The sequence below is a fragment of the Myodes glareolus genome, chromosome 6, assembly GCF_982192425.1.
Source record: "Myodes glareolus chromosome 6, mMyoGla1.1, whole genome shotgun sequence".
Lineage (NCBI taxonomy): Eukaryota > Metazoa > Chordata > Mammalia > Rodentia > Cricetidae > Myodes > Myodes glareolus.
This window is the reverse complement of record NC_142031.1, coordinates 14022924-14050457: the sequence shown is the minus strand read 5'-3', so window position 1 is coordinate 14050457 and position 27534 is coordinate 14022924. Positions and strand designations below refer to the sequence as shown.

The following is a 27534-nucleotide window of genomic DNA, read 5'->3' as shown; positions in this document are numbered from 1 at the left end:
CACACTGGTTACATAAGCTGAGCTGCCGACGTGCCTCGCTGATGGCTGATGAGCGTATGCGCCTGCACCCCTTCTCAGCCAGAGGAGTCACTCGGGTCTTTCCCTGGGTCTGAAATAGTGGGGAACTGAGGCATGTAGCGGCAGAAAACACTTTTATCACTCCCCGAGGTGGGCCAGTTGGTGGGTGTTATCCCCCAACTGCGCAGCTTCTCCAGCGCGGCCTCAGGAAAAACCAGTTTTGGAAGCACCACACCTTGGGTCAGATGATGCAACGTGATATTAGCGTCGGGTTGCATCAGCGGTTCTGACGCATGTGCCTTTTACGCCGACAGAAAGCAGTATAATGGGGCCGGAGAAAGAGACATTCGCTGCCTGAAAGCCTTTTAAAGGCGCCCTCAGCGTTTCTAATTGGCCACACAGGGTGTTGTCGGGAAGATAAACGCCCAACCAGCCACCTCCCCCGACAAGCTCCGGCATGCCGTTTCCTGAAACCGGGATCTGACGGCACACTTAAGGCAGAATTCTTTTCTGGTTGGTTTTAATGTTTTATACCAAAGCCTCAAGGTTTAATCTTTTCAATCTTTTCGAATGCCCGGCCTATTAAGAGGCTTTCAAACGGTGCTCCTATGTGGTATTGACCTGAATATCTCCAAAATGCACCAGTTGATGCTCATCTTCGGAGTTGTTTTACATAAGTGCTTCCGGCTCTCGGGGCACACAGACTTGTGACTTTATCAAATAACTTAGATTTGGTTCTCTTGGAGTCTCTGTCTGTTTTCAGAGTGAATCCCCACCCCCTGCTTCTCGATATAATAAAGAATGAACCGCAAAGACCCTAGAACGCTCTAGTCAACCAAGAAAGTTGAAGAAAAAAAAACTTTCACAGTAGTCAACTCCGGCACTTGAGAGAGGGAGGAAAGAGGATCAAGTTCAATGCCGGCTTGGGCTACATGGTGGGTTCAGCCATCCTGGGCTGCCTGAGACAAAACAAAACACTAAAGAAAACGAAAGAAACCTTTGGTAGAAGAAAAAGCGACACTGAGATGCAAGCCTTCCCCTGGCACCAGCCAAGTCGATCTTTGTCCAATCGACAATCCTGCACGTTGCTTGCCCGGTTCTACGAGCTGGCGCCTGTCGACTTCTCAGCCTTGCCATTTTAATCTCACCCCAGCACCTCTGGCCACTTCCTTTCCGGGGAACCCTGCACTATTCTATGGGGCTGGGAAAATGCTTTTTCTGGCAGGTCGGATTCTTTAAATTGCTCAACTCAGCTTGCCCAGGAAACGCCTTCCTTGATCCTGGAATGGAGTAAGTACCACGCTTTTAATTATTTCTTAATCTTTCTCCTTACTCCGCCTTCCAACAGGGCAGAGATCTTGTTCTCTATGTCTGTACTTTCAGCATCCAGCTCCCTTGCATCTTGTCTTGCTTGTATTGGGGGCGCAGTAAATATGTTAACAGAAAAAGAAAAACTTTTCACCAGAAAAAGTTAAGTCCACCTATGCCCCCCGCCCCGCTAATTACTACTTTCTTAGTATATCAAACCTTTATGTAACTTGACCATGTTACAGCACCCGGCTGCATCCTGGGGACACATCCACGGCAAGTAAAATCTAGCCTGCATAGGAGAAAGTTATTCAAATTGTATTCATCTTTCATTCCAATCACTCAATTAGGGCACGTCCCTCGTTGGCTGCTGCGTGAGCAAAGCAACTATTTTCCAGCGAGTGTCCTCAGGTGACCTGTCTAGACGCTCAGAGGAAAAAACAAGAGAATCTGACACTCTCTGGAGCCCCAAAGACGCCTGTGACGCGCAGGCTGCTCTGCGTGGAAGGGCGTGCGGAGCGCATAGCGGCGGGCCCAACGGGCTTGCGGCGTGGCGCCGGGTGCCCGGGACGCAGGCTCTGGTGGGTGGCCCGGCCGGCCGTCGGGGTCCTCCGGCCGGTAGGGGGCGCGCGCGCCCGGGGCCCCTCGCCGCCCGCCGCGCGCGCGCTCGCTTGCCGCCCGGCCGCACATGTGTTTCTGTTTTGTGTTGTAGCATTTGTTCTGGAAGCTCGTATTTACATTTTAAGTGTATCTGGTGAGTGGGCTGGAGCCCTCGTCCCGGCCGGGGAGAGAAGAAGCCGTCGACCCGTCTTTTCAATCGCTCCCCCTCCCTTTTCTCATCACTCCAACCAGGTAGGGGCTGGAAACCTTCAGGGACCAGTTTGCAGGGTCTGGGAAAGTTTTTTTTTTCTTTTTTTTTCTCCTCCCTCCCCCCCCCCCCAACGAGAAAGGTTTAAAAAAAAACCAAAACGCTGGGGAAGGGGGTGGGGTGGGGAACGGAATGAATAAGAAGGGGAAGGAAGGCGGATCCACGTGGTTTAATCGGAGACAGACAGAGATCCCATTGTTCAAAATCAATAAAAAAAAAAAAAAGCAGACGGGGCGAGTGTGGGGCAACGGGGGCCGGGCAGGGGGCCCACGAAAGTTCCTCTTTCCGCGCGTGCTCGCAGGTGCTTGGGGCCGGGCTGGGGCGACGGGGGTCCCCGCGTGGTGCGCGGCGTGGGGAGGGGCGAGGGAGCAGCAGGTGGGGCGGCCCACGCCGCGCCGCGCTCCCCTCCCCCGCCCCGCCGCCAGCCCGTTTGCATTGTGCGCCCGTGTCTCTGCAGCCCGCGACCATGCCCAGGAAGAAGGGGGCGGCCTGGGAGGAGCCGAGTTCGGGCAACGGCACTGCGCGCGCGGGGCCTCGGAGGCGCGGCGGCCCCGCGGGCAGGAAGCGCGAGCGGCCCGAGCGCTGCAGCAGTAGCAGCGGCGGCGGCAGCAGCGGCGACGAGGACGGCCCGGAGCTGGACGGGGCTCCCGGCGGCGGCAAGCGCGCAGCCAGGCCGGCGGCGGCGGGCAAAGCGGGCGGCGCGGCCGCGGTTATCACGGAGCCCGAGCACACGAAGGAGCGCGTAGTGAGTGGGGCGGGGGCGCGGGCGGTTGGCGGTTGTGGGGGGGGAGGGGCGCCGCGGGGTCACGCCCCGCCCCTCCCCCCACGCCGCGCGGGGAACTCGGGGGAGCTGGTCCCGGGCCGGGGGAGCCGGGCATGCGTGGCCACGCAGGGGCTGTCTCCCTGCACCGGGTGCGTCCTGCCCCCTCTCCACTCTTCCCCCCCCCTCCCCGCGTCTCTTCCTCCGCGGGGAGGGCAACCCGCCGGGAGCTGCCGGCTCGCGCCGGGGCTTTGAGGTTCCCGCCGCTGCGGCTCGGGCGCCCCGGGGGGGCGGGGCCTGGCGCGCGGCGCGCATGCTCCCTGGGTACTCGTCGCGGTCGGTCGGCCGGTGCGCGCGGGGCATGGTGGGGGCCCGCGCGGGTGTGAGCGCGCATGCTCCTCGGAGGCCCTCCCCGCCCGGGGGCTCGCCTCCTCCCACCCGCGACCCCCCGCAGAGCGGCGCTGTGCTTTGTTTGCCTCGGGTGGCCGCGGCGTGGGGCCTGTGGGGTTGGCCCGCCTGGGCGCTCTGGTCTCTGCCATCTAACTTGATGCTTGCGGAAAAACCCTCGCCAGGACCGGTACGAGCCGGGCCCAGGGTCCGCAGCGTCCCTCCTAGAACTTTGTGTGCAAGTTTTCTTTGGTACACTTCTGCTCTCCATCCCGGCAAGAAACCACATTCTCATGTTAATCCTAAGAACGAGATGGGGCTTGAGCCTCGGAGAGTGTCACCTTGTTTCGGAGGGTGCCCTGGAGAGGTGACAAGGGTTAAAGGGACCTGGGCGCCTCACAGCCATCCAGACACACTAGATGGGATCGTAGAGAGCCCTTAACCATCGCAGATCGCGCCCGTGAACGTACTTCACAAACAGCCCTGAAGTGGAAGGAAGGGCCTGGCTAGGCATGCAGGGGAACCCTACATGAGGCAACCAGATAGCGCGATGGTCTCAGCCCGCCTATTAAAAGAGGAACTCACCAATTGGTCTCCTACTCCCCAGCTCAGAGAGTTAGGACAGGGTTAAGAAGTTAGGCTGATCTTGGAAAAACCAGTGGGGGTGGAAAAGGCTTGATGGGGTCCTGCCTCTGTTGTATGGGGTTTTTCGCGAGCTTGGGAACGTCATGTAGAATTGGATTATTTGTGTGTGAGCTAGCAGCTATACTGCTCTAGTCCACTGCAAGAGCAGCGAGTTTATAGTCTGGGAAGATATCTTAACCCATGGAGTGGGAGTGGATTGCACGAGGAGTGGAAGAACGGCGTGTAGCAGGGACTCGGAGATCCGTCTCTACCTCCTCCAACCCCGGATTGCACTTGGCACTTTGTGTCCTTCTGAGACATGCCATCTCTGAGGGAAGCAGCCCCCTGCAGTGTGTGCTTGTTTCTGTGTACAGCTAACTTCCCGTATATGTGTAGAAACAGGAACTTAAAAGCTGTGTCTGTCACCTTAAAGCAGGGAGGGGGGCTTCTTGGATCCTCACACTGGTGAGTACAGGGCCATGGAGGATGGGTGAAGGCAGGGGCCTGTGGGGATTCAGAAGTGATACTCTGTTGCACCTGGAAATTCTGCATTGGGTTTCTCAAGGTCAAGAGCAGCACAGCCTTGCATTCTTTCCCACAGGCCTAGGCAAAGTCTCTGGCCCAAGGGCCATCATGGTCTTTCTCCTCTAGGCAAATCAGGAACTGTTTGCTGTGGTAGGCTAAAGTCTCTTGATCTTTCAGAAGTTACTTCACTGAACAGACACCAGCCTCTCCCCTATGAGTTGCTGGAAGGAAGCTCCTCTGCCAGTGTCTGAGCCTCTGGCCTTCCCCTTCCCTTATTCTGAGCTTGCAGGTGTGTTGGGCTTGGGAAGATGAGCCACGTGCTTGCATTGTTAAGGGGCGGTTTGTAGAAAACTTCAGTCTTGTCCTAAGTTAGTGATTTCGTCTTGTCCCATGTTAGTCAAGGATTGGAGACTCACAGGTAGCTGTGTAGGATGTGTATTTCAAGGAAGAGGGTGATTCATCATTCCCAGTAGTCTTGCTTGAATCCTCAGAAACTGGTGAGTGGCACAGGCAGTCCTGCTCTGAGTGGTTTTTGTTTGGTTGTTTTGCTGTTTTGTTTTTTGAGGCAGGGTTTCCCTATATAGTAGCCCTGACTGTCCTGGAACTCGATCTGTAGCTTTAGCCTGGAGATCCACTTGCCTCTGCCTCCTAAGCGGTAGCATTAAAGGAGTGTGTCACTATCGCCTGATCTATGGGTTTTTTAATGGGTTGCTAAGGTTTCATGGACCCCTGAGACACATTGTCCATTCATAGTGAACATGATTGAAGGCCAAGCCTGGAGTGGGAGCCCTCAGGGACTGTTGTCTCAGGGCGTCAGTCTCCTGGAAATGCACTGGACCTGTGAAGAGGTTGACTCTCAGCCTTGCTGAGTGTATTTGGGTGACAATTCAGAAACCGCTATGGCCAAGTACTCCCACTTTGTTGTTGATTAAAGATACTCAGTGCGTTTTCTGCCTTGGCCAGTCATGGGGAGGTAGGTAGCTAGGTGAGATGGAGTTCTCCCATCCTGGACTCCTGGCCTTTGTTCGCCTGCATGCCTTCAGGTACAGTGCAGTCAGTGTAGGCTTTGCTAGCCTTTGCAGAGCAGGGGAACCATGGGCTTGTTCTTCCTTCCTGTCTTTCTCTCCCTACCTCCTTCCATCTGATGCTTGGAACTGAGTCCAGGGCTAAGCACACGCTCTTCCACTGAGCCCCCAAGTCCTCCCAAATCCATTTGTTCACCGGGGTTCCCTGGATAGGCCCAACAGACTTATGGGATAGGTTGCTGCAGTTCTGTGGCTGAGGCTTTTTGGTTTGTTTTTGTTTGGATTGTTTTTGTTTTTTTGTTTTTTTTCTGGGGGTTTTGCTTGAAAGGGCATTATAATAGCACTAATTTAAGTTTTTATTCCCTAAGGAGGGGAGACGTAGGCTGTAGAGAGGAACTGTGGTTACTAGTAAACAGCTGTGTAGGTATTGGCAGTGGATGGTGGATGCAGTCATTCCTCTGCTGTGAGAACCCGGGCCGTGATGTGAGACTGGAGCCAGCGTCACAGGCCGTGTTTTTCATGGGCAGCCAGGCAAGGTTGCTCACAGACAGGGCTTTCCTGTACATACTAGCTGGCATGAAAGCTTCAGGAACCCCAGGGCTGGCAGTAGGCAGTAGGTACTGGCCACCAGCCCCTTGGACTGGTGGAGCTCAGCTCAGGATGACCACAGCACTCACGAAGCTTTGCTGTGTGGTTACCTCTCTGAGTGCCTTGGGAACCCTTGACCTCCATGGAAGCTGCTAGTGCAGTGCTGTCTGGCCTGGAGTCCTGCTGGTTTTGAGACCTTGCCGCTTTATATCTGGGGACCCCTCAAAGTCCTGACCTGAAGAATGGTCGAGCATACACAAGTAAGTGATGGCCTTTCAGAGGGCCCGGTGCTATGGGCTGAGGCTGGTAGACTTCCAGCCACACCTGCTTTTCAACAAAGGAGAGAGGAAGGGAAAGCAGGCTTTCATCGGTAACTTGAGTCTGCTGCTGGAAGGCTGCCCCACACCCCACACTCCTGAATAATTGAACAGGGAGGCTACTCCAGTTCTGTGGGCCTGGGCCTGCAGCAGAGTCGGTCTTGTAGCTTGGTCCCTGCCATCTGCCTCCTGGACCATAATACTGGGAACGCCTGGGATGTCAGACCCCCCCCCCCCAATAAAATGTGGCTGCTGGAAATCCATGGAGGGTGTTGTCCAGGACAGCTGACCTGGGGTCACTGGAGGTTTAGGACTGTAGCTGCTGCTCAGTTCTGGTTTGCTCCAGGCCTCCACAAGGGTCTCTTTCTTAAGGATGGAGGAGTAGGGATAGGTACATAAATTGAGCCTAACAACCGATTTTATTTAATTGTTCTTATTTATTGTGTATTTGCTTATTGTACTGGGGATGGAGTCCAAGGATTTGCCCAGGCTAGACATTTACCACTGTGCTTACAATATACTTTACAAAGAAGTTTTTTTTTTTCTGTTTGTGTGTGCCTGCTTACACCATGTGTGCACAGATGCCCTCAGGTCAAAGGGTGTCAGATCCCCTGGAACTGGAATTACACGGAGTTCTGAGCCACTCTCTACCTGATCTGGGTACTAGGAACACAAAACTCCATATTTGTGGGTATGTCTGAGTCCTCTATAAGAGCAGTAAATGCTCTTAATTATTGAGCCATTTCTCTGCCTCCACGAAGTGTGTTTGGAAACCCAGCATTTGGAAGGCTGGTGCAGGAGGATTATATAAATGGAGGCCAGACTGGGCTACATAATGAGTCTTTGTCTCAAACAAAGCAAAATGCATTTTCCTCAAAGATATCCATTTTATTTGTTTGTATGTGTGAGTGTGAGCACACAGAGGCCATGGCTCCTGAGGATTTGAACTCGATTCATCGGGCTTGCGTGATGAGTCCTTTTATCTCATTGAGCCAGCTCAGCAGCCTACAAGTAATTTTGAAAGGAAAGAATAATGTATTCGACTTCTTTGAAGGCAGAGAGGGAGAGTACTGGTGATTTTATGGGCACAGCCCATAATTTGTGTAGTGGCCTTAAAGTGTGAGCTCCGGGCAGTGGGGCTCAGTAGCCCTGCTGTGGGTTTCTGTGCTTGAGATGACTGGACAGGTGGAGTGCTGTGTACCTGTACTCTAGTACCAGGAGGCTGAGGCAGGACGACCACTGAGATTGAGAGGTCATCTCAGAACTGCAGAGCAAAATCCCATCTCTAAATGTGGAGGGGACAAGGAGTCATGTTCTTGTCTGGAAGTCCCAGTGACAAAGTCCCCCTTTAACCACTGGTCCTGTCCCCGCTGTGGGCAGCATCGAATGGTCTGTGAAAGGCCCCTCTGCATTAGACCCTGCGGCCCCACCAAAGTTGAGCCTTGTCTTGACCCTTTTCATCTCCCAGATGAAGTTAGGTACCCAGATGTCATTCCTCCTTCCTTTCCTGTTAAAAACACGGGACTGATGTTGTGGTGACCATGCGGAAGACATGTGGGGCTTGAAGTGTGAAGGCTGCCGGTACCCCTTGATGCTTATAGTGTGGAATATGTAACTGGCCTCGTGGTGTGGCTCCTGAATGGGGAGAACAGAGCTCTCCTTTGGCTCAGCATTAGTGTTGAGCTCAGTCTTGAGACTTCTGGGGATGGGCTTGGGGTCGTCCACCTTGGAGCACATAGATGAGGGGCTTATTGGATGGGACCTGTGCCAGTATGAAAGCGCCAGCCAAGAATTTTCTTCAAGCCAGGTGCGGTGCTGTATGCACATTTGCAACCCACACGGCTGAGGCTGTAGAGACCTTGTGTCTTCTATTTCCTAGGACAGCTGTGAGTGCCAGCAACAAGCAGTCTTAACAAGCTAATTCTTGGCCTTCTCTCTCTCTCTAGAAACTCGAAGGGTCTAAATGCAAAGGGCAGCTTTTGATTTTTGGGGCAACAAACTGGGACTTGATTGGACGGAAGGAAGTGCCTAAGCAACAAGGTATGAGAAACTGTCTGAAAGATGACTGACTGACTGCTTCTTGTAACCCAGGGGGCCAGAGGAATGCTAGTACCTGCCCACCACGTAGGTATTCTCTGTGTTTGTGGGCTTGTTCAGAGAAGCCAAGCAAATGACTTGAGGCCACAAAGTCACTCTGCTGAGGTGAGGGTGCTGCGTTTGAGCTGACCCTGGTCTCATGCTTGTCCCTTCACTGTCCTGTGTTTAAAACACTCAGATTACTCAGGGGAATGAAGTCCTCAAACAGGCATGGCCCCTTGAGTCCTTGAGATTGCCTTTCACTATAAGGAAGGGGCTGTCCCTGTGTGGAGGAGCCATGAGGCCCCAGACAGATGTCCAGGCTGCTCACTGGCTTGTTAGAACACCTCAGTGGAACTGGTAAGCTGTGGAGAGAGAGTGGGTGCAGTCCTGCCGTCTTCCTGTGTCCTGCTGCTTGTCGAAGATGGGTCCCTTCCTGAAGGGCCTCCAGAGAAGAGGGCTGGCTGGCACAGCGCCACATTTGATGGCTCTTGATTTCATTTGGAAACGTGCCCAAAGTGCTTCCCAGCATTGCTTTGTCCGTGAACAAATATTTGAACACCGGCACACCCTAGCGCCCAAACCTAGAGCCTTTGCCATCATCCTGCCTCAGGAAGATGATAGGGTGTCCTGCATGGTATGGATGGAGCTGACCTGCTGCTGCTCCTTGTGGAAGATCCCATCCTTCAGCACAGCCCTGGGCACCTACCAGTCCTCATGAGTGAACAGAGTGGCCATTGCAGCTGGGGCACACAGAGTTCCTGCTCGCCAGTGTCTATTGCCCTGTAGATATGGTAGGGGTACCTTTATCTGCCTGTCAACTCTCCCTCCCATGCCCTCTGTGTGCCACAAGTCCAGAGCACCCCGGGCTAGTGTTGGGAGTCTTACCAGCCCACCCATCCCAGGGAGCCTCCTGCCCCCATCTTCACTTGCTCTTCCTGGCCTCGCTGTCTCTGAAGTCATTTAGGTATGTCTGGGCTGTCTGTAACTTTGCCTAGAGCTGTTAGGCAAGGTTTGCTTCTCACCAGCCTGCAGGTAGAGGAGGAACACATACCTACCCACCCTGACTCTTGGATCTTTGCAACTCCAAAGGCAGCATGGTGGTCTTTGCTATAGCCTGTGGTAAGGAGACCAGGTCCTGGGGGTCTGGAAACTGAGGGATGAATGTCTACCAGCCTGGCTCTGAAGCTGAGACCACTGCCAGCTTCTGACTTTGACTTGGGCTTCTCTCGACTGAAATAGGGGGTGGGAGTCTCTGGAACAGAGAGATGGTCTGATGATGGCACCCTCTTCTTGTGGCTGATGATGGCACCCTCTTCAGGGAAAGGCATTGGCGGGATGCTGGGGAGCCAGCTAGTCAAGAATCTGGCCATTTTCTGCCACACCCCTGACCCCCTCTACCTGTACAGTGCCTGGTACTGCTGCAGTCCATGGGTGACCAGTGGAAGGCCTTTCCTTCCCTTGCTAGTGGGTCCGTGTCTGGGTCACCTGAACTGTGGCTAGTTTCTCAAGATGGCCACCATTGTCCTGGGGGGTAAAAGAAAGTCACACCCCTCCCTGCCTTGGGAAGTAGGAGTGGCAAGGGCAGGTCTATGGCCTGTCCCTGCTGCCTGTTACAGAGGCAGTTATAATAGTGGGATGCTTGGAGTGCGGTGCAGGTTAAATAAGGGGTACAGTGCAAAGTCAGATTGGGTTTCCTGGAAAGTCTGAAGGGTTACTAGGGGCTATGGGAGGATGTGTAGAGGAAATGACTTGCTGGGCAAGTCAGGTGACAGGCTGAGGTTCCTGGGTGTGGGTAAGCTGAGTGGATGGCAGTACGCCCTCCATCTAAGGAAGCGAGTAGGTCTTAGGATGATGGGGACACCAAATCCTGCTGAGAAAGACCTGCTTTTTGGCTGTGGGAAGGCCTGAGGTGTAGGCAGGAGGGTAGATGGGAGCGCCCAGTGAGGAGCATGTGTCACCCCACTGGAGTAGGGTTGGGACCCAGCAGCTGTGTGGGTCAGAGGAGAGGTGTTGGTGTCATCACTGTAGAGGTGGCCAGTGACACCAGGCAGGCTTGGTTTTTGCGACCCCTGGTGATATGTTGGGGTGTCCTCACCTGTCCAGTTGTGTTCTGCAGGGGTTTAACTTGTGTTCTTCCCTTTGCAGCTGCTTATCGCAACCTTGGTCAGAATTTGTGGGGACCCCATAGGTATGGGTGCCTGTCGGGAGTCCGGGTGCGGACCGTGGTTTCAGGTTCATGTGCTGCCCACAGCCTCCTCATCACCACAGAAGGGAAGCTGTGGAGCTGGGGTAAGTACTGGATGTGGGCTACACACACACACACACACACACACACACACACACACACACACACACACTCTCTCTCTCTCTCTCAAGTGGCACTTAGAGTTACCTGGAAGAGGTTCTGTCTTCTGTCTGGATCCATGACTGCTTCTCCCCCTCCCCCACGTGTGTCTGTGTCTGCATGTTTGCGCATGTGGAGACCCGAGGACAACTTGGGAGTCAGTTCTTGTCTTCCACATTTCTGTGAGTTCTGGGAATTCAACCCATGTCTCCAGACTTGTGTAGTAAGTTCCACTATCTGCTGAGCCATCTCACTAGTTCCTGTTCTTTGAATCCTTCTTGAAGAATGTTTTTCTGAACTTGAGACAAGTATGATTTTTTTCTGACGAGCCATCTGTTCTGGCCTATTGTCCCTGCATTCGGCCCTTCTCCTGCTTGTGGCACCATGTGACACGAGGCCTGTGTCCCCACAGTCTAAATACTGTCCCTTGGTTTTTGTAGCCACTACATCTTGTTACGAGGCCCCTTGGTCTCGGGTCTGATTTAGGGCCTTTGCCCGCATTCCCCTGCCTCCCTCCTGCCAGGCTATGTTGTGGTTCCCAGCTATCACTTTTTCCAGGTAGGCCAGGAGGAGGTACTGCACAAGGCTCGCGTCATCCAAGCCACAGGGCTCATGCAGCTGGGGGAGTTGGCTTCTTTCATTTGTTTCTAGCCTTTGGCTGGCTTCTAGTCCATATGACGTTTTTATTTTGGTCTGTTTGAGCCATTTTTTTGGTGATTTCATGAGCTGCTGTACCAGAGTCCAAATATATTAACATCTGCCGTCTTCTCTGCACTTTGCTAATTTTATAATTCTGTTGAAAAAAAAATCTAACGTGTGTGTGGCCCACATTTATCCTCCCAGGCTCTGGGTGGCACACCAACATCTGCCCCAATTTTTGTTTTCTCTGGGTTGGTCTAGGGCCCCTCCTGCATCCCCTGCTGCTGCGTCCTCAGGACCCGCCAAGGCCTTTTAGGTCAGCTCCCCGGCCTCAGCACTCCTCTTTGATCTCCGTGCCGGTCTCACCGCTACTCAGGTTCTCGATTGCACCTCAAGGCACACCCTGTGCCAAAAGTGCTTCCTCCTGAGTGGAGGGGGGCTCCCTAGAACAGCAGCAGGGTTGTAGAGATCTGCAGGAGGTCATGAGACCACTGTGAAACACTTGGAAGGGGAGGGGCACCAGATGCGTCCTGAGCAGAAGGAGAGGCTGCTGCTCTGTACCAGGCCTCCGAGCTGCGTCCAGCCTGCCTGCCATTGGACTTGGGCGTGGCAGGCTCCTCTTGAAGTTAGCGCTTATCCAGCGCTGACCCTGAATCTAGCCCTTTAATTGATGCCCATCTGCTGGGAGGGGTCCACTATGAGGGCAGCTGGTCCCCTGTCTGCCTGCCTCCTGCAGTCTGCTGTGGCTCCTCAGTTCGCTCACCTGTCTCGTGACTGAACCAACCAGAAGGGGACGCTCACCACTGGGGAAGATTAGTGGGAACCCCACCCTACCGGTAGCCTTCTGCCGACTCCACCTTGACTTCTTCATGTGCATCCATCTCTGAGACAGATGGTCCTGGGGTTACTCGGGGTTTTGTTTTAGATCTGTGTTAGAACCTGGGTGGGATTTCAGAGCTTCCAGCTGTCCCTGGAGCCCACCCCTTGCCCTTCCTCAGCTGAATCAGGCTCCCTGAGGAGCTGTGCATTGCTAAAGCGTCCACAGGGCTTGGTCCCCTGTTTGCCTTCACACGCCCATGGGTACAGCACAGCTGTCCTGAAGAAGGTGACCATTGTCATGAGGGTACTCAGGGCTCGGACTTTTTTGTTAAAGATTTATTTAGTGTACATTGGGACTTTGCCTTCATGCATGTCTATGTGAGGGTGTCAGGTCCCTTGGAACTGGAGTTGCAGATAGTTGGAAGCTACCCTGTGGGTGCTAGGAATTGAACTCCTTCCTGTCCTTTGGAAGAGCAGCCAGTGTTCTTAACCACTGAACCATCTCTCCAGCCTCAGGGCTTGGATCTTATAACAGGGTGGGGATGGACATAAGAAATAAAGATCAACAGTAGGAATCAGACCCTCTGTGAGGAGGAGGGGACAGTATTTCCGGCTGCCACGGCAAGGCAGGTGGGAACTGGGTTCCTAAAGCTTGATGCCTGCGGAGCATCCAGGCCACACCAAGCATTTCCTGGGATAACAGGAACTGGGGGTCCATTGGAATTGTGTTGTGTGATGTTTTTCTCTTTTGGCTTTTTGAGGGGGTCTGCCACCCAGCTCCTAAAATAAATCACACACGTGGAGGCTTATTACTTATGAATGCCCGGCTTTAGCTTGGCTTGTTTCTTGCTAGCTTTTCTTACGTTATCTTAATTGCCTTTTGCCTTGGGGCTTTTTTCTATCTCTGTGGCTTGCTGGGTGCCTGGCCCCTGATGTCGTCCTCTCGTTCTCCAGTTGCTCCTCGTTCTCTTTCCAGTTTTCTTCTCTGCCTGCCGGCCCTGCCTATCCTTGCTCCTTCCTCACTATTGGCCATTCACCTCTATTAGACCATCAGGTGTTTTAGATAGGCATAGTAACAGCTTCACAGAGTTAACAAATTCAACATAAACAAAAGACACACACCTGAAGATAATATTTCCCAACAGGGATGGTCCCGTAGCTGTCTACTTCCTGTTGAGATATTTTCAGGGGGCCCCTTTTCACTGGGGAGAGTAGCCAGGCTCATTCCTGCTCTCTGGGATTTGCTGAAGGTTTGTTTTGGGGCATGGGAGTGGGTGCTGCCTTACTTGTCCTTGCATTGCTGACCTAGCCAGCCATGATTTCCTCACAGGTCGAAATGAAAAGGGGCAGCTGGGCCATGGTGATACCAAGAGGGTTGAAGCCCCTAGACTCATTGAGGCCCTCAGTCATGAGGCAATCGTGCTGGCAGCATGTGGGCGCAACCACACCCTGGCACTGACAGGTAAGAAGCTGAGGCAGAGGCTACAAAGATGTTTTCTCCGGGGTGGGTGAAGTTGACTGAGTCTGGGCCAGTGTCAAAAGGGCACTGATGGCCCAGTTTGGTGGGCGTCTTCCTGAAGGCAGTGAGCGCTCTATGGTGGCCCCTGGCTGCCCAGACCAGTCCTGTGCATGGCAGGACTCATCTCTCTTCTGCACCCTTGCCGTCCTTGGGACAGATGGCCACACACACAACAACTCTCACACGCGCTGCTTAGTGGATGATGTAACACGAATTCTAGTTGTTCTTAAAACCCAGAGTCAGCTTTAGGGGTTAATACTGAAGATCAGAGAAGCGGAGCAGCCAGCCACTAGAGAGTTGTTACATCTACCAGTGCTCAGACCGAAGGGGCGATCCTATCTCTACGAGTCCTCAGATTGCATCTGGGCTCCTGTCTCCTCCTGCCTTATAGTCCTCTCTCCCCAGCCATATCACTCTGGTCTCTACTCACCTAGTGCTGGGATTAAAGGTGTGTGACTCCCAAGTACTGAGACTAAAGGTGTGAGCTACCACTTCTGGCTCCATTTCTCTTGGATCACTCTTTTGTGGCCTTGAACTCCATCTGCCTCTGTCTCCTAAGTTTTTGGACTAAAGGTAAGAGCGGCCACAGTCTGACCTCTATAGCTAACTTAGGCTTAGCTCTGCACTCTGATCAGGCAAGCTTTATTTGTTAGATCACAAACAAAATATCACTACAGGGTGAGCTGTTTTCCCAACACTGATCCAAATCCAGTTGAAAATGTTGACCCCTTACATCCTGTTCTGTCATGTTTTTCTCTCCTTCCAGACACTGGCTCCGTGTTTGCCTTTGGAGAGAATAAGATGGGACAACTGGGCCTTGGGAACCAGACAGATGCTGTCCCGAGCCCTGCTCAGGTACAAGCAAGGTTTGCTTTGGTTTGAGAACATGTGATGGAGAGGAGCGATGTTAGGTCAGCCCTGCCGTGGGATGCAAGGGTTTCCTCGCTTGCAGATACTCTGGTTTTGTTGTTTGTGACCCTTGCCCCATACCCCCAAGGTTTCTCTGTGTATGTCTGGCTGTCCTGTGTAGAACAGGTTAACCTCAAACTCACGACCTTCCTCTACCTCCAAGTGCTGCCATTAAAGGTATGCACTACCACCCGGCAGGTACTGAGTTTTGACCTCAGAATGGAGTGAGAGGTTCTGCAGGGGGCTTCCACTCTGGAAAACAGTGCCGACTGCCAGTGGCTTAGGAGTGGATGTGGGGGACTCTCATGGCTATGCCTGTAGGGTTTGAAGGATAATGAAGGGCTCCTGTGTTGTTAGCTATGAGTTATGGAGTGAGTAAGGATGGGATGGGATGAGTAAGGATGGGATGAGCCTGGGCGCCATGTTCACCCACGCCATCAAGGGTTAAATGCTTGTTCCTTCTGTCAGGGCCTTTGCCAGGTTTCTGTCCCTGTGCAGTGGGACCAGCCTGTCACTCACTTACGGAAGCCCTGCTTGTTATTTCCTATTTGAGGCTTATAGCAGTATGAGCCCCAGAAGTCAGCTTTTGGTCTCACTGCAGGGCTTTGCTGCCTCCCTGCTGCTGGTCCCTGTGCTTGAGCCAGATGATTTGGTGGGGGGGGGGGGATTGCTGCTAGGAGACTCCAGGGTATGAAGCCTCTGCTGTCCTGGGAGGGTGGGGGGTGGCCGGCTTTGTGCTAACAGGTGTTCAAGTGGTTGCCATCCAGCCATAGAATCCACCCTCGTGGTAAGCCCTCTGCTTCGCACCAGGGTAGAATAAGGAAGAGATAACAAGGAGCTGAAAGTTGGCTTTTTCTTTTCAGATCATGTACAATGGGCAGCCAATTACCAAAATGGCCTGCGGGGCTGAATTCAGCATGCTGATGGACTGTAAAGGCAACCTCTATTCCTTTGGGTGCCCTGAATATGGCCAGCTGGGTATGGAAGTCTATTTCTTAAAAGCTCTGTAATCTAACTAAACGTAGAGCCAGAAGGCAGTGTGGGGCTGCGCACACATGTTACAAGTGTGGATAATTGATCCAGATAGTAGCTGCTCCCTGCTAAGTGCATCTCATGCTCCGCAGGCCAGCTTGCTGTTAACTCACAGGTTACAGGGGTCAAGATGCTCTACCTCAGTGGAAACATCGGGGTTGAGGCTGGCAAAGCTTTTGCTTTGGTTTGGAAATCCATTAGTATGAGAATCTCAGAAGGACAAAAGCTAAGCCACTCTCAGCCTTTATTTGTGAGAGAATTACATAAGGGTGAGGTCCTGAAAATCCTGACGGGGTAAGCAGCTGACATGTCTGCAGCTCATCCCTCACCACAGTGGGCATTATATAGGCACAGAGCAGAAGAGAGGAAGTCAGCAAACTGTCCTCAAAGCCGGCAAAGCTTGCCACCCGAATTTTGCAAGGTCTCCATTTTCCTTTCTCTGACTCCTAAGGCTGCTCTTCTGGTGCCTTCTCCAGTCCTGAGCAGGAGGCGAGGCGTGGGCGCCCCCTGCTGGTTTCTGAACAGCCTGCAGCAGCCCGGGATCTGGGTTGCTGGGTCCCAGCGTCATTAGAAGTGCGCAGATGGGAGAGTATAAATAGCAGCAGAGCATTGCACTGGCCGTAGACTACAGGGAACAGTGACTCTGGGAAACTAAATATACCTCGAGTCAGAAGTGAATAAGAGGTTCGACCAGCCCCTTACGCACATCCGTGCTGGTTGCCAGGGAGTTCTCAGGGCTTGTTGGATAAACGGTTTCCATAGCCACAGGCGGGCCTCCTGCCATACCCAGGCCCAGCACAGGAAGTGTGTTTCTGTGCTTCCTGCTATGTGTGCAGCTTGCCTGCCGCCTTTAGACAAGCATCTTGATAATAGAACCAGCCTGTTTGCCTTCAGCAACTTGATCTTTGCAGTAAGGATGGCGTTCGTGGGATGGTTCTGGCAGGACAGTAGACACTATGTGCAGCTAGGAACCTCGCTTCACCTGGTGTGCAGAGCCTCTCATTCTGAACTCAGCAGTTCACTCTGAAGCATGTTCCTACTCTGGCACACACCTGTGATCCTAGCAACTGAGAAGCCAGGCAGGAGGATTGCAGCAAGTTTGAGGGTGGCGTAGTTTACCTGGGTTACAGGCCAGCCAGGGCTGCATAGTGAAAGCTGTCTAAAAGCTAAACACAGCCCAGTCCCCAGCTCTGCTCCTGTCTCGGGCTAGACATTGCCCTTAGAATCCAAATGTGATTTCAGGAGGGGTTCTGTTACAGTGACTGGCTGGCCAGGGATGGCTGACCAGGGAAGGACATTGAATTCCTCCCAGGGGAGAAGGTAGCCGCCCCCACCCAACCTTCCTGGAGGAAAAGTTGCCTGCACTATGACAGCAGCCAGGTGCTGAGTGCAATGTCTTTAAGGAGGTGGGAGGAAAAGAGTGGCAGGGTCTGCCTGCTGCCCTCTGGGACAGCCAGGTTGTAGTTAACACTTGGGCAGACACTGCTGGGAGCCCTGGTCAGTAGTAGAGCTTGTTGGGAAGATGGCGAGGTCCCTGGTGGCCTCAGGCTTTTCAGTGCCTGGGACCTCCCAGTGGTGTGTGAGGGTGATCTGAACTGCACACAGAAGACAAGCCCCAACAACACCTAAGCCAAGCCCAGCACCATGATGTGCTCAATTGGGTTGTGGCCCAGGGGTGTTTTCGTAGTGTAGCACCCACACATCCCCACCTGTAAAGGTCTGATGAGCAGAACTGCAGCCTACTGGGGACCAGCCAGTGTCCTACCATGACAGCACTTCACCCGTGGGTCAGTCCTTGCCAGGTGGATGCAGCACACATTGTCACAGCACTTCTGGGAGGTGGGGCAGGGACTGAGAACGTTCTGGACTGTAAGCAACCAGGGTCTTGGCTCGTGGGCCCAGATTGGCCCCTTGTGACTTGTTCTGTTTATTTGGTGGTTTTATTTACTTTTTATGTTGTTGTTAGCCTCTTTTTTTTTTTATTTTTTGAGATTGGTTCTTACTGTTTCTTTGGCTAGCCTAGAATTTGCTATGTAGACCAGACAGGCTTCAAACTCAGATCAGCGTGCATCTGAGTGCTGGGATTAAAGGTGTGGGCCACAATGCCTTATCTGTTTGTTTTTGAAATAGACTCAGTGTAGTCCAGGCTGGCTTGAAATTCCCTGTGTAGCTAAGGATGGCTTTTACCTCCTGATCTTCCTGCCTCAGCCTCTTAAGTGCTGGGATATACCACCGATGCACGAAGCCAGAAAACATTGGGTCCTAGGGTCACAGACATGCAAATTCAGTGCTGGGCTGGAGCAGGCCCTTCACCCATGAAGCTAATGCCGACCCAGTCCCTCATGACTTCTTGAATGTGTTTGGATTTATATGTCCTTTGCAGTATGTTTAAATTACTAATTTGTAGACAGAAATGGAGAATTTTGTGTGAGCGATCGTGCTCACCCTTTCCCTTCTGGATGTCCTCAGAACTCCCAACTGCAGGTGCTTGGTAGATCCATTGGCTTTAGGATGAGAGCTGCCTACTGGTGTGACCTCAGCCACAGGAGGAAACACATTTTCCTTTGCCTCCTAGAGTGTATGTAGGGTGTGTCCCAAATTATGGTCCTATTACATAGGGTATCCTTGTTGTTTTATATGCATTTTAAGAGAATGGTCTGTGTTACCCACAAGCTCGTAACCAAGTGGGTGGGCTAGGTCTCTGGCTGCGGGCAGGGTGGTCCCCTGGGCCCGTGACAGTACAAATGTAGTAGCGTACCTCCATGCCCTATGCATTCTGCTGTTGCTGATGACTGACTCTGCTTACCACAGGACACAACTCAGATGGGAAATTCATCGCCCGGGCACAGCGGATAGAATATGACTGTGAGCTGGTACCCCGGCGGGTGGCCATCTTCATTGAGAAGACCAAGGACGGGCAGATCTTGCCTGTCCCAAATGTGGTAGTTCGAGATGTAGCCTGTGGTGCTAACCACACAGTAAGCTTTCTTTTTTTCTCACTGTCCAAAACCAGCCATTCTTGTATAGACTGGTCCTGGGGTGGGTGTCTGCCTTACTTGGGCTTAATGTCATTAGGCTGGATGAGTTTCCCTTCCCATCATGTTTTCCTGATTGCCACAGACACATCTGAGCATGAACATCCAGGTGCGTCTGCACACCCTCTCAAACACGTGCGTACACACTGTGTCACTATGAATATGAATTCATATTAGGGTATGAATGGTTAACTATTGAGGGTGTGTCCCCTAAAGGTCATCTGAGCAGACTAGGAGGATAACCTGTGTGCTTTTCCTGCCTTGAACTCTTAGTCTTTGCAAGGACATAGGCGCTCAAGGAGTACGTGGAAGTTAGGACATTGAGTGACTCCGGTCAGCAGCCCTGCGTGGCGAGTGCTTTCGCCTGCTCGGCCATCTTACCAGTCCTCTTTTTAAGGTAGCCTCACTTTGTGGCCCTGACTGGCTTGGAACTTGCTCTGTAGACCAGGCTGGCCTCAAACTCCCAGAGAGTCTCCTGCCTCTGCCTCCTGAGTGCTGGGGTGAGCAGTGTGCACCTGTCACTGGCCCTTCTCGATCTCTTTGCTGAGAGTAGGTGTGTCTGGTTTGGGTGTTTTGCTTTGACAGCAGAAAGGAATCCCAGAGTTGAGTCCCAGGGCCACTCTCTGTCGACTTGGTGGTGCTCATGACTAAATGCATGTGTCTGGAGCCTGCAGTCCTTGAACCAGGATGCCAATTTCGACCTTGGGGCAACCCATGTTACATATTTAGCAGTGCTTGGTATGGAGCCTAGGGCACTGTACATGCTGGGCAAGTGCTCTGGCCCTGAACTGTACATCCTCTGTTCCGTGCTGAGTTTGCACATTCGTGGAGTTTAGATGTGAAACCCCAAAGACAGAAAAGGCAAATGATAAACAGCTGGCACATCATCTGTGCCCGCCTCACCTGTGTGCACCTTGGCAGGCAAGCACAGAGCAGGTAGGTAGCAGCCTTTCCCTCCTGTGTCTGTAGTTGAGACAGTGTTGGAATAGGAACTCAAGTGTTGCTGCAGGTGGCCATTTGACATTTGATGAGGAAAGGGAAGATTTTAAGAGAGGAAAAAAGAATACATCTGTAAAGGAAGTGTGTGCTGGCCCCTGCTGGCTGGCTGACTTCTTGCCTTCTAGGCTGTGGAGTTTCTGGGCTGCTCCTTTGCATCTGTTGGTGTCCCAGGTCCTTGGGCAGAAGCCCTGACCTGCAAGTCCCAGTCTGTGTCTCCTCTCCCTGCAGCTGGTCCTGGACTCCCAGAAACGAGTCTTCTCCTGGGGTTTTGGTGGCTACGGCCGACTGGGCCATGCAGAACAGAAGGATGAGATGGTGCCTCGCCTGGTGAAGCTGTTTGACTTTCCAGGGCGTGGTGCAACCCAGATCTACGCTGGCTATACCTGCTCCTTTGCCGTCAGTGAAGTGGGTCAGTGTCTGTTTTGCCTGCCTGCCTTCCCAGGACCCATGGTTGGAACCAGGTGCAAGGTTTCCCTCTTGGAATAGCTGTTCCCCCATAGGGCCCACAGCCATTCTGTCCCTGACTCTATCTCTGCAATGTCCATTTAAGCCGGTGTTCATCACCTTGGTGTCCTGAGATGCTTTCTTGTGACTCTAATGTGCTTTGCTCCTTCTAGGTGGCCTGTTTTTCTGGGGGGCCACCAATACATCCCGTGAGTCTACTATGTACCCGAAAGCAGTGCAGGACCTCTGTGGCTGGCGGATCCGGAGCCTTGCGTGTGGGTAAGTGACTGTGCCAAGGGTGCGAGGTGTCTGTTTCTTCCTGGTAGGCTGACTTGGGGTCTTCTTGGCTGGTGATAGAAAATACCAAACCCCCAAAATTTGGGGGAGGGGAGAGTGAGGACCTGGTGGCTAAGATAGTTGGCTCCTTTCTTCATGGAAAGTAATTTTGAAAGTTTTTATAAGGTGGTTTTTCCTGAGTTTGGAAACTATAGGGAAGCAACTTTTAATTTGATGTTCGCATTGAAGGTACCTGCTGAATTACCCAGTGCTTATAGGTGATAAATCGGGTGTATGTGGGTTAGCTTGGCTCTAAGCTGTTGCTCCCTGGTCCCCTATGTCTGTCTGCCCTCCACCCCTGCCCTCGTGTCCCTCTTGTTAACTCTCTTGAGGATGGACTGTCACTTTGTCCTTATGTGGCCTCCTCCCCACCTTAGTATTTCTTCCAAAGGACTCTCCCTCTGAAAGGCCCAGGACAGAGATAGGCAATGAGGCCTGGCTCTGGTATTGACCCGCTAACGAATGCGGACCATCCCTGGCCAGGAGGAGCCTCTCACTCCTTACTGAGTTTGCGATATAGTGGTGTGGTGGGTGTGTTAAGAGGTGTCCTTGACTCAAGTCAGTGGGACAGGTGGCCCTGAAAGATGTCCTCACCTCGGGTGGGTGGTGACAGCTTCTGCCTGTTTGCAGGAAGAGCAGCATCATTGTGGCGGCCGATGAGAGCACCATCAGTTGGGGTCCTTCGCCAACCTTCGGGGAACTGGTAAGCCACCCGCCCCTCCCCACCCCCCCTGGGGTCTGGGAAGAGCTGGACTAGTCAAGAGGAGGGTTTCGCTTGGCATTTAAGTTCTAAAGCTGTCCTGGCTGGTTGGTGAGACTGCTGCCATCCATGCTGTGGAACAGGACAGTGGGAGGTGTCAGACCTGTGGGGCTACAGTGATGTTGTCCTACTGTTGGGACCCGTCATCCACGCTCACAGAAAGCAGTGTATGAGCTGCATGTACCATCCTGACTCCTGTGGCCTCCAGACATTCCTCATTGGTAGAGTCAGAGAGGCAGCTGTCCTTCCCCTCACTGGTGTCCGTGGGCCACTAGCCACTCCTCAGGTTCCCAGACCCAAGGGATCCCTCCTGAGACTGAGGACCTTCCTCCATTTTTGTGTTTTCAGAGAAGGATGGATGGTGTGTTTTTGTTTGTTGTATTTTTCTTTTTTAAAAAATTTTTATGATTTATTTATCTTTTATGTGCATTGGTGTGGAGGTGTCAGATCCCATGGAATTGGATTTTCAAACAATTGTGAACTGCCATGTGGGTGCTGGAAATTGAACCCGGGTCCTCTGGAAAAGCAGTCAGTGCTCTTAACCACTGAGCCATTTCTCCAGCTGTTTGTTTATTTTTCAAAACAGTTTCTCTGTGTAGCCCTGGCTGTCTTAAAATTTACTCTATAGGTATAGGCTAAGCTGGCCTGAAACTCTTAGAGATCCGCTTGCCTCTGTCTTGTGAGTGTTGGAATTAAAGGTGTGTGCCTTCAATGTCCAGCTTCTGTTTGAAGTCTTTAGACAGCAACTCACCATGTAGCTCTGACTGTCGCTATGTAGACCAGACTGGCCTCAACTGAGATGTGCCTGCCTCTGCCTCCCAAATGCTGGGATTAAAGGTTTTTGCCACTATACATGGCTGTTATAGCTTTCGGGGCCCATCAGAAATGGTCTTTGACAGCCTGAACTGCATGGTGGAGTAGTGTCAGTGGCTTAGTGGCTTACAGGATAGTCTAAGCTACAAATTAAGACCCTCTGTCAAAAAAACACTTGATCTTCTGGGGCTAGAGAGATGGCTCATGGGATAAGTACTGCCTTCTTTTGTAGAGTATGAGGGTTTGATTCCTAGCACACACACATGGTGGCTCACCATTGTCTATAACTATAGTTGTAGGGGATCTGATGCCCTCTTCTGGCCTTTGCAGTTACCTGACACACAGCTGTAACACACATACATACAGGCAAAATATCCAAATACAAAATTTTGGGGGGAAAAAACAACTTTTTTTTTTTTTTTAAATTTCTTCTAAACACAACTTTGTGTCTTAGTAACCGCGGGCTTAGTGACAGCCTGAGGGGCAGGGAGGTGATGCTGCTTCAGGGACCATTCCTCAAATTAGGGAAGATGAGACCAGGGTGTGGGATAAGCCTCAGGGTGAGCCGCCCTTGGTCCAGTGCTCTCAGACAGCCTTGGCCACTTCCTGTCAGCCTCTGGTGTCTGATGTTGTCACACAATCACAGTGTCTTCATCTCTTACCTCCGTGAGCGATACCTGGAAACACACATTTTCCTTTGGTTAGACCTTGCTACGGTCCGTGTTTTTGTCTTTCCAGGGATATGGGGACCACAAGCCCAAATCTTCCACTGCAGCTCAGGAGGTGAAGACCCTGGATGGCATCTTCTCAGAACAGGTGAGTGGGCTTGCCGTGTCACAGCTGTCCACAGCCTGCTGAGCTGTGTGACATCCCTTGACTGACTTTTTTGCCCTTGCTGCGTGTTTGAAGGGTACAGCCTGCAGCGAGAGAGGGACAGAGGGGTGCTGACCTAGATCCCTGGCAAGTTCTTGGTTCGATGGTCATCACTCCCCAACCCCCCACAAACTGGGATCCTTGCTACTAGGCCAGGGTTAGGAAAACTAGTCCCTCAACAAATAATACATTTTGACTTGTGATCTGGAAAGCAAGTGCAGTATGGAGCTGCCCCCCAGTCCCTGCCCACAGGGCTTCAAGGCCTTCCATCTGGGCCTGCAGCCTGGGAGCGTGAGTTTTGGGTGGTCCCGGGTCTGTGACACTGGACATTTAGCAGGGAGAGAAGGCTTTCCAAGGGCCCAGCCCAGTTTCTGACCCCCACTGAGCCAGTGAATCCAGCACATGAGCATCCGACACCTGGGATGTGTGGGGTGCTTATGTTGCTGACATTGGCTTGTTCTTGCAGGTGGCCATGGGCTATTCACACTCGTTGGTGATAGCACGAGATGAGAGCGAGGCTGAGAAAGAGAAGCTCAAGCGGCTGCCCGAGTACACCCCACGCACCCTCTGAGACAGGGTGGCACTCCCCTCGTGGCAGCTGTCATTTCCATGTGCACTGGGACCAGAAGTCAGACAAGGAATTTAGGAAGCAAAAGTTGACCGACGATGCATTGGGTCAGCCTCTCTGCGGTTCCGTTTCCAAGCAGTTCAACGTTAACTACCTTTTTCTGTATGCTTTCCAAAGTGTTTTTCCCTCAATGTTTGATTAAAACATCTGCTCATAGCCAGCTTGCCGTTCTACGAGACAGGCAGGAACTCAGAGCAATTTAGGCTTTTTTTATTATATATATATATATAAGTTGTATTTCTTTTCTCCCCCTCCTGAGTATCCTTGTCTAGCCCTCCCATTCCAGCCATAATTAGCATTGTGATCCGAGTGGGTGCCACGTGGGAGAGGAATCGCCACTTTCCCAGATAGAAACGGCCCTTCCAGGAACCAGCAGCCTCTAGGCCAAGAAATCCCAGTGCTCGGTCTCCACCCAGCTCCTGCCTGCCTGCTTTGGGAGACCTGGTCACTTGCTTGTGGGCCCTCCTGTCCCTCACCTCCACCCAATAGCTGTTTGCTGGCTTGCTGTCTGCAAGGCCCACTGCCTTTTGGCTGAAGCATTTGTAGAACCAGCCCTTCCCCCCTGGTGGGGGAACTGGGATCTCTGTGTTTAGCCATTTATATCTACTTTAGCTCTCGAGTCCAAGTGAGAATTGGGGACCATGGGATATGGGGGTGGGCAAGGTGGGGACCCTTTGTGTTGTTGAAGGGCCTGGTTTATTGGTCCCTGTGGAGCCCAGACTGCGCTTCCCAGTTAGAGATCAGCCAGCAGTCAAGTGTGTGTTCAGTCCTCTGTGACCTGTTGTCGCCCGCGTGCTTCGCCTGTCCGCTCCTGCTGTCCCCTCGGCCTGGGATAGCACCCTGTTCTGAGACTTGGCCATTCTTCTGCTGGCCCCAATGCTCTTTGGCGCTTGCATTTGCTTGGCTCTGGTACCAAATAGTTGGGATTCCTGATGAAATCCCCTGCCCCGCGTGTCAGCGCAGACGCTGTGACTGCCACCCACATCCCCACAAGTGCCCTCTTCCCGAGCCCGTCCTGGTATTGACTTTGCGGCTGAGTTCCAAGGTGCCTTTCCTGGATCCCAAGTGTGGTGGCTGCTCGGGCTGGGGCCCCTGGTTCCCAGAGGGTCTGGGTTGTGCCAGCTGCTTTAACTAGGTTTAGTTCCGTCGTGCTCTGGGGGAGTCGGGGAGAAGGATTGGAGTGTGAGGCTGGGTGGATGAGAAAGTTAATTCTGGTCTTCAAATTTATGGTTTCGCTTCTGGTGTTGTGACACTTGTTAACTGTCTCTATGTTAAAATGCCAAAAATGATGTAGTCGCTGCTTCCTTCCCGCCCCAGTGCTCCGCAGCAGCTTCTGGCTTTGCAAGGTGTGTTTGTCTCGGCCAGCGCCATGGCCTGGCGGGAACGGATCCGAGTTCCCACTGTCTCCCATCACGTGTCCAGTGATAGTCAGTCCAGGGACAAGCTTCTGCGGTGGCAGTGCTCCTGCAAACTAACCTGCTTTGTCCAGGTCACCCCGGATGCCACCCCTCGCCTCCACGTGCGCCTGAGCCTTCCCTGCTCTCTGGCCAGTGCTGCTCAGTGTCTGCTCCTTGTGTCCTGACGTTGTGTGGTCACCAAGAGGGCTGAGGCTGCAGTAAGCCCTGAGCTGAGCTGCGCTCATCTTCCAGGGAGCAGACCACAGCCAGCAGCCAACTCCTCTGGGTAGTGCGGGGGTGGGGGCTGAGCAGAAAGTACCTTCTGGGGAGAGACCCTTGAGCCCAGCCACAACCCCTTGCTTTAGGCTAAAATGTCCACCTGAGCTTTTCCACTGGGAAACGCCTTTAGAACAGGGACAGTGGGAAGTCCTGGGCGGGAGCCACTCTGGCCGCCCATGGACTCCTGAAGTCTTCCAGTCACCGATGAGAGGGTAGCAGGAAGGGAACAAGCGAGGATGGTGTGATTTGGTTGAAGGTGCCTGGTTTAGTGCTGTTAATTGTCTTATTTTTTTTTATATATATATTTCTTGGAGTAAACATTTTAAATAAACGGCATCATTGTTTACTCTGCCTCGGCTCTTGTGTTTCCTCTTCAGTAATGTGGACCACACCCTCAGCACTGTGCACATGCCCCATAAAAGTGTCCAGAGAGATGACTATTTTTCCAGAAGTCCTGAGTTCAGTTCCCAGCAACCATATGTTGGCTCACAAACATCTGTAATGAGATCTATTGCCCTATTCTAGCCTGCAGGGATACAAGCAGGCAGAACACTGTATACATAATGTATATTTTTAAGAAGTGTCCAAAGAGGGTGAAAGTAGCCCCTAATGCACTTCTGGGCCATCCTGGGCTAGAGGGGTACAGAGAGCCCTGACCATCCCTAAGAAATGATGAATGGCCAAAGGCCAGCATGTTGACAACTGCCTGCCAGAGGCTTCCTTAGTGGAGTGTCCACGGAGGTGCCCCAGGACACATGTCCCACCCAGCTCAGGAGTTTCATGGGTACAACAAGGTCTCATGAGTAGCTCAGGCTAGCTTCCTGCTTTCAGCATATGTGAGGTGTCAGCCCTTGGTTAATGGGGAGCGTACTGAGCATGAAGGCGGCTAGCTGTTGATGTTCATGGGTGTCGGGCGTGTTGAATGTGGGCTTGGTTTTGGAAACGGTGTCACTACATAGCTTCCTCTGGCCTGAATTTTGCTGTGTACACTAGGCTGGCCATGACCTCAGGTCTACCTGCCTCTGCTTTCTAGGTGCTGGGAGTGAAGATGTGTGCTACCACACTCACTTAAATGTTGACCTAAGATGTTTTTGACTTGGCCTTTTTTAGGTTTTGGTGCTGGGGATCAAACCTAGATGAGCAAGCAATCTCAGCAAGTTTCATCTACCCTAGTCCTGTGGGGTCTATGAGAAGGCAACCCCACATTAAGAACAAGAGATCTAAGGCTATCTGGCTGCTTCAGTTGGCCAGTTACCCACCAGGGGGCGCTGAGGTCAGCCTTTTGTCTCAGGCCACAGGAACTGAGCTTGAACTGAGGTCCATGAGGGCTACTGCGCATCCTGTCATTTCCTGCAACACACACCAGTCTTGAGGTTGGGTCACTGTTGCTCTTTTATGGAGGAAATGAGGTGTAGTCACGTGACACACTTAGTCACAGGGAACCTCTGCTGAAAGGCTGTAGTCATCCCACACCCCTCCAGGAAGGGAGGGCCTCTGGGAAGTTTGCTGCAGAACTGGAGACCCCACCCTGACCAGGCCTGGTCCCTGTTTAACTGCTGGTGGAGAAGCTGTCTAGAGGCCAGCAGCCTCCCTAGCTCTCTTACATCACTGGTCCTGCCATCACACCCTTGCCCCATTAAGGACCTGGTTCCCAGTGACTAGAGTGTAGGAGAGGCCTAAGGAGCAGCCCTGTCCAGGCACCAGACAGGGACAACAGCTGGAGAGCCCAGACGTCGGCTTAGGAGCCAGGTCAGCAGAGGTGGGCAGAGCAACATGAGAGGAAGCTAAGCTTAAAAGTTTAGGTGTTTTGCCTTCGTGTGTGTGCTTCGTGTGCCATGTAGCGAGTGCCCCAGAGGCCAGAAGACAGAGTCCCTGGAACTAAAATTAGTCATCAGTCGCCATGTGGGTGCTGAGACTGGGTCCCCTGGACGAACAGCCACCTAACCCACACACCTCTCCAGCTCCTCTCTAGCCATCTCCAGGAAAGCAGGAGTCCCAGGGCCTGGCCTTGGTGCACCGAAGTTGTGCTAGGCCTGTCATTTCGCGGCAGAGCGCTTGTACAACACGCCTGAGCACTGTTACACTCCCACTGTTTGGTCTTGTGAGACAGGGTTACTCTGTGACAGCCCTGGCTGTCCTGGAACTTGCTTTGTAGACCAGGCTAGCCTCGAACTCAGGGATCCACCTGCCTCTGCCTCCCGAGAGCTGG

At 52.7% G+C, this 27534-nt stretch overlaps 1 protein-coding gene across 2 annotated transcripts; it reads left to right on the top strand.

The window, feature by feature from the left end:
• The first annotated feature begins 523 nt into the window (after positions 1 to 523).
• Positions 524 to 25676, top strand: Rcc2 (regulator of chromosome condensation 2). Of its 2 annotated transcripts, none has more exons than XM_087906955.1 (14): positions 524 to 1308; positions 2039 to 2178; positions 2652 to 2939; positions 8367 to 8460; positions 10645 to 10788; positions 13632 to 13763; positions 14587 to 14675; positions 15593 to 15707; positions 18573 to 18739; positions 20024 to 20204; positions 20413 to 20518; positions 21206 to 21278; positions 22887 to 22964; positions 23488 to 25676. In XM_087906955.1, exons 3-14 carry the CDS (start codon positions 2661 to 2663, stop codon positions 23590 to 23592), a joined length of 1563 nt encoding a protein of 520 aa, XP_087763081.1. In that variant the 5' UTR covers positions 524 to 1308; positions 2039 to 2178; positions 2652 to 2660; the 3' UTR covers positions 23593 to 25676. The 2 variants fall into 2 exon arrangements, with proteins under 2 accessions (XP_087763081.1, XP_087763082.1); XM_087906956.1 differs by lacking the exon at positions 524 to 1308 and adding an exon at positions 1887 to 1907.
• Positions 25677 to 27534: the final 1858 nt, after the last annotated feature.

What these genes read in the sequence shown, in the direction of transcription:
- Rcc2 (XM_087906955.1), top strand. Translation starts at nt 2,661, where the DNA reads ATGCCCAGGAAGAAGGGGGCGGCCTGGGAGGAGCCGAGTTCGGGCAAC. An exon ending in AGCACACGAAGGAGCGCGTA is followed by an intron (nt 2,940 to 8,366) that starts GTGAGTGGGGCG and finishes CTCTCTCTCTAG; the next exon opens with AAACTCGAAGGGTCTAAATG. An exon ending in CGCCAACCTTCGGGGAACTG is followed by an intron (nt 21,279 to 22,886) that starts GTAAGCCACCCG and finishes TTGTCTTTCCAG; the next exon opens with GGATATGGGGACCACAAGCC.